The following is a 17,500-nucleotide window of genomic DNA, read 5'->3' as shown; positions in this document are numbered from 1 at the left end:
CAGGACTATAACTTTGTGGTATGCTCTCACCTTGTTAGGTCCTTTTCTGATGCAGTTCAAATGAAGTCTGGCCGCAGGTGTGCCTAATTTACCTCGCAACAGATCGTGTTGAATTTAATTGCACAGTGGTTGTTAGGAAAAATTGGTGGGTGGAATATCAAGTGACTCAGTGTACACTGATGGCAGATGGGCGTTAAGAGGTATTGTGAGCTAAATGTATAGGTAAGTTGAGTTAATAAAAGATGTAATTTTGATTTTAAAATAATAAATCCTTGTTGTAGATAATAGTTTAATTAAGAGGTCACCTGCCCTTTCTTTAGCTACAAGTTCAAACAGAAATCAAGAAACACGTGACTGTCCAAAACTTGTGATCTGTATAAAATATAAATCTGTGAAAATTCACAGAAAGTTTTTTTAATTGGTTTATGATAAATCCTGTCCTCACCTTTCTGCACCACTTCCCAGCAACAGCACATCCATGCATGTTGAAATGCTTTCCTGAGTGGACTCTGTTCAATTTTTCTTTAACAAGTGGCATCCTCCAGCAGGGGGTTAAATGCCACCAGAGGCCTTCCTTAGTTCTGCACACAACCCTTCTATTCTGTGACTGAGCGCGATATCTTTCCTTCTGAACTTTCTGTGACATTACAGTAGTTCAGCCAATATCCATGACGTTCACAGGCTGATTTTCAGCCTCTGTACTGCCTTTCTTTCATCTGCCTGCTAAGCATTTGACTCCTTTCAGCTCCTCTCCCTTTGTTTCCTTATATCAGGTGCTGTGACATCACAGCACTGCAACAAATGGCTACAAAGGACTCAGTCTAACATCTAGTAGTACGCCTGTGTTAACTTTACAGATATACCATCATTTGATTTCCTGGAAATTTATTTTTTAAAATTTTTATACAGTGTTTATTACAATACATTCATAACATAAAAGGAAAAAAATCCCCACAACATTTGTTACAGAATTATGGAAATAAATTTTTAAAAATTTATTTATTTATGAAATTTACCCCCATCCTTCAACATTTTTACAGGGTAGAATGATACACAACTAAAATGCAACTTAGAAAAAGGCAAAACAACAATACAAGATTGCAAAACACCTTCAGAATTAAAATTCCCACTTAAAATGCCTTAGAAAATAAAAAAGGTCTTTGCCTGTAACGTAATTTTTATTATTTATTTTTAAATGTTTTAGAACTCTTTAAGGGTGGAACCCTCTCAAGGTGGTGTACAAAATAAAAACAAACACAAGGTTAAAAAAAGTACAAAACAATACAATTCAATAAAAACAGTACTTTTAAATAAAACCTACAGCCCAGAAATTAACGTAAGGCCAGGGAAAATGGAGGTCTTGAGAACTTTCTTGAAGACCTGCAAAAGAAGGAACCTGATGAACAGCCAATGGAAACTCATTCCATGGAGCCGCTACCGAAAAGGCCTTCCCTTGTACTCCCCAGTCTTACCAGCCTTTCCAGTGGGCAAGTGAGCAGCGCCTCTGATAATGACTTTGGAGTGCAGGCAACCTAGGTCCAAACCATTCAAGATCTTAAAGATTAAAAACAGCACCTTAAATTGGGCTCAGATGTGCACTTGGAACTAGTGCAGTTGGTGCACTATCAGGGTATAATATGCACCTGCATTAGAGACATCATTTAGCCACAATCACTCCCTCAGAAATTTTACATTTGGGAGACCATGGAACAGTTGCTGAATCCTTAAAAATGCAAGTAGAACTGACCCAAAAATTCTCAGAAGTCATTTTCTGAGAAAAAGTTCTGAGTTTCTTTTCCTTTTCTAACCCCACTAGAAATAGAAGGCTGTTTTGCAGAATTTTCTTCACCATTTTGGGGTGGTGGTCACCTTCCCCTATGCTCTATGATACCCCAAAATTGTTCTAGGTATGTATCATTGTGGAGGATGCAAAATGGTCACCAGTCTCCCAATACAGTTACTGCTGTTGCCACTTTAAGTGGCAGGGCAAAAAACAAAAGCCCTTAAGAAAAAAGAAGCTACAACTACTTCTAATGGTAACCCCTCACCTCTGAGGAACTGTTGGAGAATTTGTCCTTCCCCTTAGGTGCTTCCACACAAGGCTTTTACCATGACATCACCACAGAATTTTACAGGGTTTCCAGATGACATCTTCCACTCATAGTCCTCCTGTGTTTCCCCATGGTTTCTTCTGTCTTTTTTCGTACCATGAAAATATGTTAAATAAGAAAAGATGGAATAGCTTCACAATACCTTCTGATTGTTAGCAATAGGACCCATCCATCTGGAAACACCCCTAGAGAAAGTTGGTGAACTGTTCCTCCCAATTATTCTTCCCACAAACATGGTGGAAATTGAGCACAGTTAAAGTACAGTAGTGATACTTCACACAGCACATAGTTAAATATGAAATTCTCTACCACAAGATGTAGCAATGGATACCAACATGGATGGCTTTAAAAAAGGATTAGACAAATTCATGTAGGATAAAACAATCAATGGCTACTAGCCATGATTGCTATATATATATATTATCTCCAATATAAGAAGCAGTATTTCTTTAGTCATAACTTTTAGCTAGCTCAAGAAAAGGGTTTAATTTTAGTCAGGGCTTAGCAGCAGAACCTGTTTTGAAATCTATGGCTTATAGGGCCAAGCTATAGGCAGCAGCCCTAGAAGAGCATGGAGCCAGAAGTTGGGTGTGGAGATAAGAATCAAGGGATGAAGTCAGAAGTTAAGAGTGGAGAGTAAGGACAGATCAGGAAGCAGGACCAAAGAGCAAGGCAGAAGGCACCACACAAGGACAGTCACACACAGATCCCTATACGATCTGTTTGAGTCCTGCAGCTCCTGACAAAGGCTGAGTCATAGAAATATGTCCTCTGGGCATGGTGTCTTGTCTTTTTACTTCCAGCCTCCACACCTTGGAATAACAACTTTGTGGGGGAGGGGAAATCAGGCCCAAAATAAGGTACTACAAGGGAAGACGCCATCTCCATCCCCAGCTATATTTTTTTTTAAAAAAAGGGAACAATCTTGTACTCAAAGTGCTGCATGCTCAACCCTCCATTTCCATATTACTGTACAAATGCAAGAAATTACAGTTTACCAATGCAAACTCACAGTTTCGGACAGGCTTATGTGTGTACCAATGCCAACATAGGACAAAAGACAAGGTCCAGAATGGAGTAGGAAAAAAGCAGAGGTACAAGAAGGACAGGAGTAAAATCAAGAGGCAGGCAACAAAAAGGAAACAGGTTGAGGGAACCAACCACAAGAATGTATTCAAGCAATTTACTCTCTATGTGCAGGTAGCAAAGACTTAGTAGACTTGCCTAATTGTCTCTTGCAGAATTATATCTGCCTTTTTGGTCTTGAGATATAGATCTTGCATGCATCTTACATTTTCTTTATGTAGTTCACCTGAATTCATGAATTCTTGTCTCTACTCACTGCATAAGCTCAAAGCCATTTTATCAGTATGTCTTTTATCCCCCTCGGCCGGCAAGGCATGAGGGGGAGAAACAGTAGTTGCGGTGGGGAGGAGGGGAATAAAGGCCTCACATGTCGCACACGTGGGCCATGTGAGGCAGGGCCAGGGCCAAGCCTATAAAAGCTGGTCCTGCCCCTTTCTCGGCCTTGCTGTCTTTTCAGCTCCCACCCTCTTCTAGTATGGGACTTAGTTAGTCACTCCCTTTGTGGGGAGGGCTGAGTAGGAATTTTTTCCTTTATAAGGTTTTGCCTACTCCATACTTGAGGATTTAAGGAGGGTGGATAAATAGGTCAATTTGTCAGCAGGATGTGCAGGAATTTGCTATCCCAGAATATGGACGGTGAACACTCTGGCACCTTTTAGGTGATTGACATAGCCAGAGCTCCTGCTCCTCATGAGTTTCAAGGCTCACGTGTCTGGAAATGGTATGCCTTTGGAGATCCTCCTGCCTCATCTACTCAGGGTTTTACAGCTCTGCATGGGGATGACATGGGGTGGTTTCCCCACACTCTCGAAGTGTTGCATAAGAAAGGGGCCGGGTTACCCCACTCCTGGCTTAATAGAGTGGCTCGCCCTTAAACCAGGCAAGTAGACTGAGATTAGTACATATTGATTCCTGCACTTTTGACATGCAGTTCCAGGGAGGGGTTGAATTTCCCTTGTTGTTAAATAAAGAGGCCCTAATTTTTCCCAAGCTCAGGTGTCCGTGTCTTTATTCCATACTTCCTTCTCCACTCACAACATTTTGGCTCTTTGTCTTCCCTTCATCATCAGATCTTTAATGTAGATGACTAATTCACACAATCCAAAAAATTGTCATTTTTCCTTTGCCTTCTCTTCCTCACATTAGCAGTTCAGGGATTGGCTAAGATTGTATTTTTCTAAGCAGCTCCTGGCAAACCCAAGAGAAATAGTGGGTGGGCAGGCTTTATTTTTCCCATGAAGTAAAATGGAACATACCACCAAGAAGGGAGAAATACTCAAGGGATGAGAGATATTGAAACCTGAACCTGCAGTGGGAGAGGAACTACAGGCTTTGGGTGTAGAACTGCAAACTATGATGCTGCTCAAACAAAATCTGATACCAAATTAAGGAAGGTACAGTTCCCCCCACACTCTGTTATATCCATGGATTCCATTCACTTTAAACTGAAAAGTCCAGTTGAAGGATTTTTTTTTTAAAAAAATCTATTAGTGGATGGGTGTTGGTGGGTGCTGCTTTCCCCCCAATATTATTTGAAGACATATGAACTCTGAGCTTCCAAACAAAAAAATAATCAAACATGTCAAGTTACTTGGTAAGTAACCCAAGCTGACATCTGCACACTGGGGGCCAATACACACACACACCTGTTGTAAGCCTTTGTAGAACCATGGCAGGGGAAGAATAAATTACCATCTGTTCTCTATCATTCTATATTGTTATTGTATTTTATAATTATTGCTTCTTATCTATCTTGTTAGCCATTCCGAATACAAGTAGATGTTTTTGTTGTTGTTGTAGATTTTTGTTGTTATTTGATTAAGAAATTCCTCCTTTGTTTCACAGTAACACAAAACAGCTCTGCTTTGATGACCAGCTTCTTGTTCACTTAGCCTTGAGTGTTAAAAGTTTATCCCAACCTTCTTTAATCTGGTGCCCTACAGAAGTTTTGGAGTTCATTTCCCATCAGCTCCAGTCAGATTGGACAATGGCCAAGATTGCTGGGATTTGTCCAAAACCTCTGGAGGGCACCAAATTGGGGAAGGCTGGTCTAGTTCATTTGCCCTATAAAGTTAATTGTTGAGGGTAATGGCCAAGATGCTGCTCGTTTAGGCCCACACTTAAGTGATAGAGTATGACAAGCCTAGTAATTTTTTAATCACCCATTACCTACGTTGTATGGGAGAGTTGGAGTAGGAGAAAACTGTGGTTGAGGGATGTGCACCTTGTGATGAATGTCCTCCACCTGGGTATGTTTAGCCTGAAGAAGAGAAGATTAAGGGGACACATGACAGTGGCCTTCAAATATCTGAAACGATGCCACACAGAAGATGGAACAAAGTTGTTCCAAGGGCCAGGAATGTGGTCCAGGGGTAGGAATAGAACCAATGGTTGGAAATTGCAGGGAAATAAGTTTGGGTTAAACATTAGGAGAAACTTGTTAACAGTAATATGAGAGCTGTTTGGCTGTAGAATTGACTGCCTCAGGAAGTGGTCTTTCACTGGAGATATTTAAGTAGAGACTAGATGATCATCTGTAAAGAAAACTGTAGCGGTATCCTGCTTTGCAGAGCTTGCATTGAGCAGAGGGTGGGCTAGATGATCTCAAAGAACCCACCCAATGCTATGATTCTATAATCAATTATTGTGAAGCTGTGACTGAACTCTCTTCTGACATCTGCACGTCAACCTGTTTGAGTTGTGGAGGGAGTCCAAAGCAGGTCTCACTTTTTTGACGTTCGGTTTAGCTGATTGGCTGGTTTGCTCTGGCTTTGTATGTCTGTGAAATTTGTTTTATTTTTTATTGTGCACTGCCTTGAGTGATGGAAAGTCAGCTAACAATGATAAATAATAGAGAGCAATTGCCCTATAGCACTGAATTTTAAGGTTCTGCAATAGCTGAACAGGAAGCTACTTAGCCTTGAATTTGAATGATATTGTGTGCCCAAGGGTCTCTACTTCCCTTGCTCAGCTTCGTCCATTATCTTCTGCTGCCCCTTACGCCTGGAACGCTCTTCCAGAACATTTGAGAACTACAAGTTCAATCGCAGCTTTTAAAGCTCAGCTAAAAACTTTTCTTTTTCCTAAAGCTTTTAAAACTTGATTTTGTTCTGACTTTATACTGCTAGTTTTACCCCACCCTGTGCCTGTTTGGTGCATTCTCTTCCCCTCCTTATTGTTTTATTATGATTTTATTAGAATGTAAGCCTATGCGGCAGAGTCTTGCTATTTACTGTTTTACTCTGTACAGCAACATGTACATAGATGGTGCTATATAAATAAATAAATTAATAATAATAATAATAATAATAATAATAATAATAATAATAGTGTGGGGTAAGGTAGTATATTTACCTTAATTTCATGTGATGTGTGGGAGAGTTTGGAAAGAAAATTTGAAATTAGAGAAGTGCATCCCATGTTGCACATTCCCAGACCATAATTTCACTTATCCTTCCAGGATATTTTAAGCTATTTGGGGATCTGTCCCAGGCATAGTTTAAAAAGTCCTTTGAGGGATGAATAATTAGGATCAGAGGAAGCAATTGTCTTTCAGTTAGTTCCCCCTTCCCCAACATTCATTTTGCTTCAAATTGTCTGAATATACTTGTCATAAACAGCAATTTAAATCAAAATCACCTTGCATTTTATTTCCAATTTCCAGCGTGGTGCTATTATGTGATAATTATCATGTGGGGAATAACTATCAAGCAAGTAGTGACAATAATGGACAGGGATGGTATGGGGTGGTCATAGTTACCAAGGTGACTAGGTCAGCATGTAGTACCTGAAAGGGAATTTAATAATAGTTTTCAGGTAAAGAGAGGGCTGCCCTAGGAAGGACTGGGGTCAGATGTCCTCTTTGTGTACTATAGAAATGGTTAGAAACAGTGGGTGAAGATATTTCAACTGGATGATAAGCACTTACTTGTTTAGATTATTCTGATTTGTGGTGGAATCTCCATCATTCAAGGTTTTAAAGAGCATATTATACAAAGATTTGGTTGGATAAGACAAAGGTTTTGACTGAAAGGTATCATGAGGAGCTGTTAACTGCACGTCCAAAAGTGTCCACCAGTAGAGATGAGGGTGCAGTGTCTTTTAACAAGAATAGCTTTGGGCAGGATTTCAGTTTCAAGCAGCCAGTGGCCAGCCTGTGGCATTCTTTATAGCTCTTTGTAGGAGTGAAAAATATTTCTTCTTATGTCACTCGTTCCTGATGAAGCTTTATATCACATAAGCTCTTAGGGCTCTTTCAGACTGCAGCCCTAATTTCACCATGAAATAGAGATACAAATGTAGCCCAGACTGCATTATAAATTGTGCTGGTTTGTATCTGAGCTTATCCTGAATGAGGTGAACATATATTTTTCAAATGCATTTGGAATGGCTTCTGAACCACAGAATAAGCAGATTAATTAGCTTCATGATGTAATAAAAGTCTATTAATATACTTTACAGTTTTTAAGCATCTTTCATCATTGCTTCTCATATAATTCAGAAGTACTGATCATATTTCTCCTGTCCTTTATTTTGTGATTGAAAAGACTGGGGCCAGGAGCTCTAATTCCATTCATTCCCATTTGTGCTACTGCACTAGTAAAAGGGAGGATATTGAAGTGTCTCTGATTTTCACAGGCAATAATTCATGTGTGCGTATGTGTGCGGCAGAGGGATAGGCTTAAGCATGTAGGGTCTTTGCCACCTGGTGTAGGCAAAGGGCTGGAGTACTACTCACACTTCCTACTGTCATTTGGTGATAACACAGTTGGCATAAGAGAATTTCTATGATACAAGATGTATTGATCAAGCTCATTTGTTTATCACATTTGTATCCCAGCTACCCCATTTTATCCTCACAACAATCCTGTTAGGTATGTAGCTGAGAGACTTGCACAAAGAGCTTTGAGGGGGTTTGAACCAAAGCCTCTCTAGCCCTACTTTAAACATAAAACATTAGCCATTGGAAATCTCATTAATAAATCACTTTTCTTAAAAAAAAAAAACCCCACCTAGAATGAGGTGGGCAACTTCAGGGGATCTAGTGGCCACTTTTGTTCTCCCAGGCCTCGCTCACCCCAGTCCACAATTTGGCAGCATGAGCCCAACAGGGAATAGGAAGTGGTGATATCTCTTCCACCTTCTTCACTTTCTTCTGCCCCAGTTGGATTGCTCTACCAGTCACATTGTCTGGTTTTTAACTCCATGAATGGAGAAATTCTGCTTACTGCTTCTGGGATGCCTTTCCAGGAACCATAGGATTTATGACATACTAGGAATAAGAAATAAGAACAAACCGCAAAATTACTGGGGATGTTTCCTGCTCTCTCCGTCCAACACCTGCTATACAGTAACTTCAGAAAACATCTCATGTTCTAATTTAGAAGGTGTCACAGCTCAGTGATATAGCATTTGCTTTGCATGTTCAGTGCTGAAATGTGGTCCTCAGCTTCTCAAGTTTGAAAAGCATTTACACTGCAAATGAAGCTGAAACTGGGTTGATAGAAGAGACCCAACATTTTATGGTACAAAGCACTTGGCAAGCTAGATTTTCTGAAGACCATATTGAATACCACTGTAGAAACTCACAAGCAATCGGAAAACTTGAGCTTCAGCTATTTATTTATAATGCAATAAATAAATAAATTCTGTCAAATCTGTCTTCTTAGAATTCACATAATATTTTGGCTAACAAACCTTCTAGGAAAAAAAATCAAAGAAATGAGATCCAAGATTTTCTACAGTGTTTTTCCTAGCTTTGTTAGGCCATATTTGTGCCCTCCTGAAGGCTGGAAAATGCAGGTGCACAGCTATGTGTAACCCTTATTCTATTTACAGTCTGTTGGCAAGGGAATGGATTGAGGTCATTCGTAATTGTGGGATAGTGGTGAAATGGGGTTAGTTTCCAAAGAGCACTGATAAAAACCAATGGTCTGTACTGATGGGCTGCAATGGTCACTTGAGGCCCTCACTCTTAACCTATTACTCTTGGATTCAGCACATATACAGGGACCTCAAGTTTTCATTGGCTATTTATTTAACTTTCTCAGTAAAAATGTTCATGGGTCTATCCTTGTGGGGAGAAAAAAATGATAACCAGTTATGTTCTTAGAAGGCTCTGGATGGCAAGATGTCTGATGGTGTACCATTTGAAAAAATTCAGTTGAGTATCCTGTACGGATATACTGAATTATCACAATCTGTGTCTTATTTTTTTTGTCTATGTACCAGGCTTTTAGAACTGTTTTTTCTTAAAAATAAATAAATAAATACAATGCATAAAAAAGCTTTGCTTTACAACTGCCATTTATTAACTAGGGCTTATGTTGAATCCATAACAGACCTAATAGCGAATTACACACTTTGTGTAACATGTAGTTCGATCTCCAAGTAGGTCACAAGTAGAAGGTCAAGCTGAAATTACAGGACCTTGGATAGCTCCAAGCAGGCAACTTGCTCAAACAAGGTTGAGAGCTCAACTTAGTTTATATCTCTCTTGGGACAGAGTACCCCTGAGAGGCTCTCCCACCTTCCTGAAGAGTGGAGAGCCTTAAAGGGCTAGTCCTCTGGGCTGGAGCCTAGTGCAGACTGCTTCTCAGTCAGCTCCTGCCTTGTACATTGCCAGTGCTGGTAGGGGCCAGTTCCTCTGAAGAATCTGGCTCAGGGGTTACGATCTCTGGGGATCCCAGTTTGGAGATCTCTGGTTTAAGGTGCTCCAGGCTGACAGGCTCAATGTTAGGGCCCAGGTTCAGCACCTCTGCAGCTTGTGCCACTGGACTTCCAGGTCCAAATGGTACCATCTTCTCTGTGTCAAAGTTTTAGCTGCTGCTCAGGGTTGAGGTCATGACACCAGGACAAATCGAGCTTGTGGGATATCAGTGCTTGGTGTATTGCCTTCTCCATCAAGGATTGCTGGACTGAATAGCTGTGAAGCCTTCTCTACCTTTACACTTTAAAAACACTAAACAACTTGGCACCTTTTCTGTCTGAGTAGGCCAAGCTTAAATGTTGTTTAAATTAGCTAAAAGCATATTTTTCATATGTTTTAAAGAAGCAGGTTACATATCTTTTGGGGCAATGGGGAAAAATTACAACAGTTCTTTAACCCCAATTTATAAGAAATGATAGTGTAAGTCACTATGACAATGACATGCTTTGAATAGTTTTTTAAAAATACGCTAGCCACACATTTGATATAGGTCTCTGTCTTTATAGTAAACATCTTAAAAGTCTAATCCTGCATATTTTTACTTGAAAGTAAGTACTGCTAAATTTAGTGGGACTTATTCCAGTATGCATAGGATTGCAAACTAAAAGGACTGGAGACTAAATCTACAATCCTAAACATCCTTATTAGGGAGCAAGTCATATTGACCATAGTTGGACTTATTTCTAAGTAAACATGCATAGGAATGCACTGTTAATATAGTAAATTGCTTTGCCCTGAATTACACTACTTGAGTATCTGGCATAAGTATCTACTATCCTTTTCACAAAATAAGTAAGCTGTGAATGCTCAAGTGGATGTTGCTATGGGTACTGTCTTCAGTTTACAGAAGTGATCTTTTCTTTACAATAAGAAAATAGCATTCTGTTTTCAGCAAAACATCATTTGTAATTGTTGATATAGAACCTGTTGCATATTTACAAATCTATACTGTAACTCTGACATTTCTAACAAATTTTAATTTTGTATTTTTGTAGATTTTTTCTAAAGTTTTTCCTCAAGTGCAATCAAAACTGTTTGAAGAATGCAGGAAACCCACGAGATATGCGACGATTCCAGGTACAGATTTCCCAAAGAGTTAAGACTACATGCACAAGGCTTGTATGGATTTGCTCAGAAAAAAACATTATGCAAATAATTTAAGTAGGCCTTAGCTGTTTTGCAAAATTGTTATAAATATTTGCCAAATTTAATTGCAAGTTATATTTTCAGTTCTTCATATCCAAACCTGTGCAGATCTCCAAACCTTCCACAGCTCTCTGTAGAGAAGCAGGAACTCTTTCCTTTCTACTCTTATTGTAGCTGTTCCTCTTATGGTGATCTGAATAGGACTAAGCAGGAGTGCCCTTCCTCCATTCAAAAGAACATGCACAAACCTCAAAGAGAAGGACAGTATCACCTCCTTCCCTATTGTGACTTCTGGGGGGTTCCAAGTTCTGACCTGCACAGAAGCATTTCCATATGATTGGCTAAATAGAGAATTATTAAAAACTTGGAAATATTTACTTTGTTTTCAAAAGAATTCCCCATGTTGTTGAGCAGTTTTACTCTACAACCAGAGTGCACAACTTAGGAGGTAAATGTGCCCCTACAAAAGCATTAATTGTGCATCTCCAAGGTGCTCTGACCTCCCCCCACTGCTGCCAAATTCCTCTTGCTGATTTTACCATTGCATTTGCAAAGGCCATTGCTGCTCTGTAGGGATAACGTGGGATGTGTGTGTGCATACATTGTGTGTGTATGCATGTGGGTGTGCACATGTGTGTGCCTCTCCATCCATGAGCCATGCAGCCTTCAGGGCTGAGAAGATTGTATACCCCTGCTCTACAGAACAGTTTTGCACATCCAAATCCCATAAGGGGGTGGGATATGGAATTTCTTGAATTTTGGATCAGTCTTTGTAACTTTCTTGATGTAGGAGTCCAATAAACTTTTGTTTAAATAAATGTTTAAATAAAGGCTATTTTCTACTTGTTTCTTGTTCCCCAGAAATACTGTGTTGACCCAAAACCACTCCAGAAGGGTTTCTGCTTTAAGCGATAATTGTTTTTGCTGATTGTGAACAGTTGCAGAAAAATACCACATTTTAAATTAGAAATACATTTTAGGCCCAGAGATAGTTCTTGGAAGTATAAGTTATGATTAAGCATTACAAATGCATATACCTTAACTCTCTATGCATAGTCAGCCTGAACAAGTGAAGCTAGCCAACCTACAGTAAATATTTGTGTAGAGAGGGAAACAGAAACCCTTCAGAACAATTCCACCAAGTCTCCATTTTCATGCATCTCAGGTTCACATGGCATTGATAATATTGATCCATATGAACAGAGCTTAAGTTGAAACCTGGAATGAGTATAAATATGTCTCTTGTCTCATCAGTGACTACATGAATCATCAGTCATGAGTAATCTTGTGGTTGGCAATGGAACCACTAGAAAGTCACTAGAAAGACAGTTCTGGGTTTCCCTAGGTAATATGTCTGCATCTCAGAAGGTTTAAGTGCATTTAACAGTATGTCAGATCTTGAACAATATTTTCAACTTTTTTTTTTACTGTCTCAGCACTTTTCTTTAGGTGCACTGCAGGAATGAGCCAATAAAACAAAGGAGAGAACATATGTACTTTTGCTGAACTACAGAATTTCCCTTTTGTGATTACTGCCCTATATATAAGTAATGGAGCAAAAAAGCGTTGCATATCTTAAATACTTTATCTGTCTTTAGAAAATATATCTAGCAACTGGGGGAAAAACAACTTTGCTTAAAAGTACAATTAACATGCTTTGTTCTATAGGCAATTTATCTGATACCCCAACCCTAAAAATATTATGTGTACAAGATGGGGGCAGGCATCTTTATAACTCATTAAAAGAAAACAGATTAATAACGTGGCTGTAGGAACTGAAATCTGGGGTGTTGGACTGAAGTCCAACTTTATGAATCTCCCATAATGGATGTCCTTGAGATACAATTCAGACTGACTCTTTCGAGAAAACAGTGTGGGCTGCAGAATTACAGACTTCTAGAGAAACACCCTCAGGCTTTTCTCAAGGGGGACACAGATGGCTGCCTCAGAGGAGGCAGAGTATACAGGAGAAGGTGCTGTAATAGCTGATAGCTAATTACAGCATGTGGAAAAAAACAGGATCAAAGGTGATCTAAAACATAGAAAATAGGAAAGAATTTACATCTGATGCCTGTGATTCACTACTCTCAAATGGGAAAATATATTCTGTTTTCATTTATAGTATGTCATTGTAAAAAGTGCCTTTCTTTCATTATTATTTTTGTTCCAGAAATGGTTGGCCCTTTTTTTAACATGGTGTATCACCATTCTTCCCTCTTCTCAAGCTAAAAAAGAAAGTGTTAGTGTTATTGCTCTATTGGCAAAAATGCACCACATTGTGTGTTGGGGGGGGGACAAGAGTGACAGTACAAGGGTAGTTAAAATAAAATCTGGAGCTTCTGTCTGAGCTATTTGAAAGACTTTTATAAGTTTGGCTTATGAGTCTGGCTATATGTACAAATAGCTTTTAAATAATAATAAACACAGCCTATGAAAGTACTGTTCATGCATACACATAGATACAATAGGGCAGGATCGGGTAACCTATGACCCTCCAGATGTTGTGGGATTCTAAATCGTATCAGTCCCAGCCAGCATAGTCAATGGACAGGATGTGCATTCTTATAAAGATTCCTTTTAAAGTGTATACTAAGAAGCAATTGGAATCCAAAGTAGGCCTTATCCATCACCTCTTCTGTGAAAAGATGCTGAATCTGGAAACAAGAATAGAAGATTTTCAGTTTTTAAAAAGGGGGGCAATCCATTGGCATAGTAGGATCAATCTACATCTGAGTGAACTTGAGAATGGATATTCTTCATGGATTGTAGGCACTTTTAGTATTCATGTTCAACTTTATCTTTTCAGATACAAAATTGCATTATTGGACATTAAGCCTGCTATTCTGTGATCCCAGGGGACCCTTTGGATGTTTCAGATCTCACTCTCCTAGGGTGGAAAGAGTGGTCTGCCCTCGGAATGGGAGATCTTGAAAGCATGAGGCTGTGGAAAGTTCTACAGCCGGTAGTTCTCAAATGTTGGAAATCTGAAAATGAAGAGCATCAAAAAAGAAGAAAAAGCTTTCCAGGGGTATTCCATAGAAGTGCTGGGAGAGTTTGTGGATCCACAGGGTCAAAAGCTTTCCCATGTTCCTGAAATGGGGGAAGAACTATGCCAGATCAGAAGCTAGTGTAGTTCATGATTCCAGAGAAACAGTTTAAGAAATAAATGGAAAATGGCTTCGGATAAGGCTGTTTCTCCATCTCCCCCCACCCTCACCTGCTGGTAGGATTGCTCTGTAAATGTAATTGTGAAAGTGACCTAGAGAACATTTCTGAAGAGAAAACAGAGTTACATGTAGTTACAGATTTATGAAGCAAAGTATTTTTTCCCCTCTGACTTGGAGAGCTCACAATTCTTCATTTGAAGACAGTCTCAAGTGTACAAATTTTAATTGGATAAACTATCTAATCAATATATCAACAGATCAATCAAAACAGTAGCTTTTAAAATGAGTGGTTAGAGGGGTGTTTCTGAAACTAATGGCTAGAAGAATATTTTCCCTGAATTGAATTCATTTGTTAGCATAATAGGAGATTAAACTCTAATTAGTGCAGCGGGTGTTGAAGGGGGGGGCAGATTGTGAGTTGAAAAATCTCTACTGATAACCAAAAAGAAGTGAATGGCATCTATGAATAAATCTACATTTATGGAAAAGTAATAGACTGTATCGTTTCACTTTGTCTTTTAAATAAAGTTATTTCAGCAGATGTACCACATTTTTTTAATCTATATGCTTCGAAAAAGAAATGTGTTGTTGTTGTTTTCTTTTTCCCTTCCCCTTTCCAGGTTGTTGTATCAACGACAGTCAATGTGGATGGCCACGTTCTGGCTGTCTCAGACAACATGTTTGTACACAACAACTCCAAACATGGAAGGCGAGCTCGCCGCCTTGACCCCTCAGAAGGTACGGCCCCTTCTTATCTGGAAAATGGTAGGCACACATTTACATGCCTTTTTAATTTGCAATGCTTTTTTGCACCATATTTTATGTTGGTACACTACCATATTTACTTTTTACATGATTCCTTTCTCCTCTTGATCATCCCATTAAAATACAGTACATTAGCATTTCAGATTACACATCAAAGAGAAGATCGTCCCTTCTGCATTTGCTTCTGACTTAAATTTCCTTTCTTTAACATGAAACATTTTGCAATGTACAGCCGTTCTCCCATCTTTTCTGTTTATTTGCTTACAGCTTTTTTTGCTATTTATTTTATCTTGGCTTGTCATAATCCTCAGTCTAGAAATACATTCTCAGATAATGCACGTAAGTTTAAATGGATGCTAAGAAACACAACCAACTCTTGAAGAATACACTGTGAGATCATTTTCCTGTTCTTGGGCCCTGCTGCAACAGATTAGGGAACTACAGAGGTCCTATATGAGAAAAACATCATAGCTTCCTTCAGGCAGAGTCAGTAAAATTGACTTCTCATCTGCTTTTATAAAGTAGCTAGTTTGCAAAAGAAAAAAGTTTAAATTCTATAAACTTAGAAGTAGCAGAGCACTTGGCCCTGCATGCTGCATATGAATCATATAAAATCAAATATCTATTTAGTATCTACTAAAGCCCAAATCCCAAACCCAACTACATATATGAGAGAGCCAATGATATTCTACAACTCAGTTTATGGGGATACTATAAATATGTATAATAATAGGTACATTTCTAACAGTGTAAAGCAATTTGAAAAGATTTTATTATTTATAGTTTTATATGCCATTTCCCCACCACAAATGTGGCCCTCAAAATGTCTTATAGCTCACAACAACAACATGATAAAAAGAACTGCATCAGAATAGATAATAACAATACCTACACCCATAATAAAATTTCTAAAACCTCTAGAATAACCAACAGAGGGATAACTAGATCAAATCGATCAAATGCTTGATTGAAAACAGCTGTTGTTACAAGCCTTTAAAATGTTGAAAGAGAAGAGGCCAAGCAAGCCTCCTTGGAAGGGGAGTTCCAGAGCCGCAACCAACATTTTCTTCATACTGAAATACAAATGCAGGAGCGATTCTGGAAATATTCTTTGAGGAAGGACTTTGATGTCAGGATGGAAGGTGCCATTGTTGGCTCCAGGTTTTTGAGCGCCCTTGGGCAATACATCCCTATTGGGCCCCCTTGGTTAGTAAGCCTATTTTTTCATTGCCATTATCACCAGCTGCTATTGCTCCTCCTCTTCTTTCATTTTATTTCTTGTTTCAGGCAGTAAGAAGCAGGTAGTATAGCATACTGCTCCTTTTTCTTGCCACTACCGTTGTGTGAACCAGAGCAAGAGGCAATGAACAATCAGTCTACAGTAGTGAAGAAGAGGGGCAACTCCAGGAGACTCTTGGCGCCGGCCCAATGTAGATTTGCCATAAGTTGTAGCAAACTCAAGCAGATGAAGATCTTTAGATCCCAACCAAAATCAACGTCTTATCTAGACCTAGAAATACTCTAGAATATAGATAAGTTGTTTAAAATAATAGCTTGCCAAACTCCCCAAATCAGCCCAAAGTTGTGCTTTCTTTGCACCATGCTTCTTCACACTGCCCAGAGTTAAACTATAGAATTTAAACATGACTTTAGAAGATTACACAAATTCATGACAGTGGGTAAGTTTATCTATACATGGCTATTAGTCATGATGACTATATACTGCCTCCAGGATCAAAGGCACCATGCCTCTTATTGCCAGTCACTGGGAACAACAGTGAGAGAGGGCTCTTGCCTTCATGCGCTGCTTATGGTTGACCATTCTTGGAAATTGGGTACTGGTGTAGATGGGTCTTTGGTCTGATCCATCAGATCTTCTTGTGTTCTTAACTGTCAGTCTGTGAGATTTACATACAAATAACTTTAGAATAGATTGTAGCCAGTGCCTGGCCTGATAACATGCATTATCTAAGTGACATGTAGCTACTTCTGTGTGCTGGGCTTCATGTCGCAATCATAATATGTGCAAGAGCCAATGGTTTATTTCCCATGCCAGTGCCATACCTGCCATGGGGCTGCTGGAATTGGAGAAAACCATATGCTATGAGTGTTTACATGATTGTCCCTTTCAAAAGGTATCACTATGAGATGAAGCATATCCATCCAGAAGGGGGCTACCATATCACATAGGTAATATCTGAATCTTTTTCTGTTCCACATAATACACATAGTAAATGCATAAACTGATGGTTACAACATGCATTGATGAACCAAATAAAATACAATTTCAGCATCAAGAATGAAGTATTAATCTTATTTGCTCCAGAAAAAAAACATTTGTTTTTCTTCTCTAATAACTAAGGCAAAAGAGATTGAAAAAAATATAATAATTAAAGGTTGCTCAGAGCACAAGAGTCATTATAGTCTATGACGTATTGTTTATCTCTTTCATATGTACTGAAAGTAGGTGTGTGTTTTGCCTGGCAACCATCACTAATGAGGTTCACAATTAAGAA

At 39.0% G+C, this 17,500-nt stretch overlaps 1 protein-coding gene across 3 annotated transcripts in view; it reads left to right on the top strand.

Moving 5' to 3' along the window:
* EBF3 (EBF transcription factor 3) overlaps nt 1-17,500 on the top strand; it is a 182,132-nt gene that overhangs the window by 109,740 nt on the left and 54,892 nt on the right. For all 3 annotated transcript variants that reach the window (XM_063132814.1, XM_063132815.1, XM_063132812.1), the window contains exons 7-8: nt 10,902-10,983; nt 14,840-14,957. In XM_063132814.1, the coding sequence (XP_062988884.1) occupies nt 10,902-10,983; nt 14,840-14,957 (200 nt within the window). The remainder of the gene's footprint in view (nt 1-10,901; nt 10,984-14,839; nt 14,958-17,500) is intronic.

The sequence above is a fragment of the Elgaria multicarinata genome, chromosome 8 (genome assembly GCF_023053635.1).
Source record: "Elgaria multicarinata webbii isolate HBS135686 ecotype San Diego chromosome 8, rElgMul1.1.pri, whole genome shotgun sequence".
Taxonomy (NCBI): domain Eukaryota; kingdom Metazoa; phylum Chordata; class Lepidosauria; order Squamata; family Anguidae; genus Elgaria; species Elgaria multicarinata.
The sequence above is the reverse complement of the archived record's forward strand: the minus strand, read 5'-3'. Positions and strand labels throughout refer to the sequence as shown.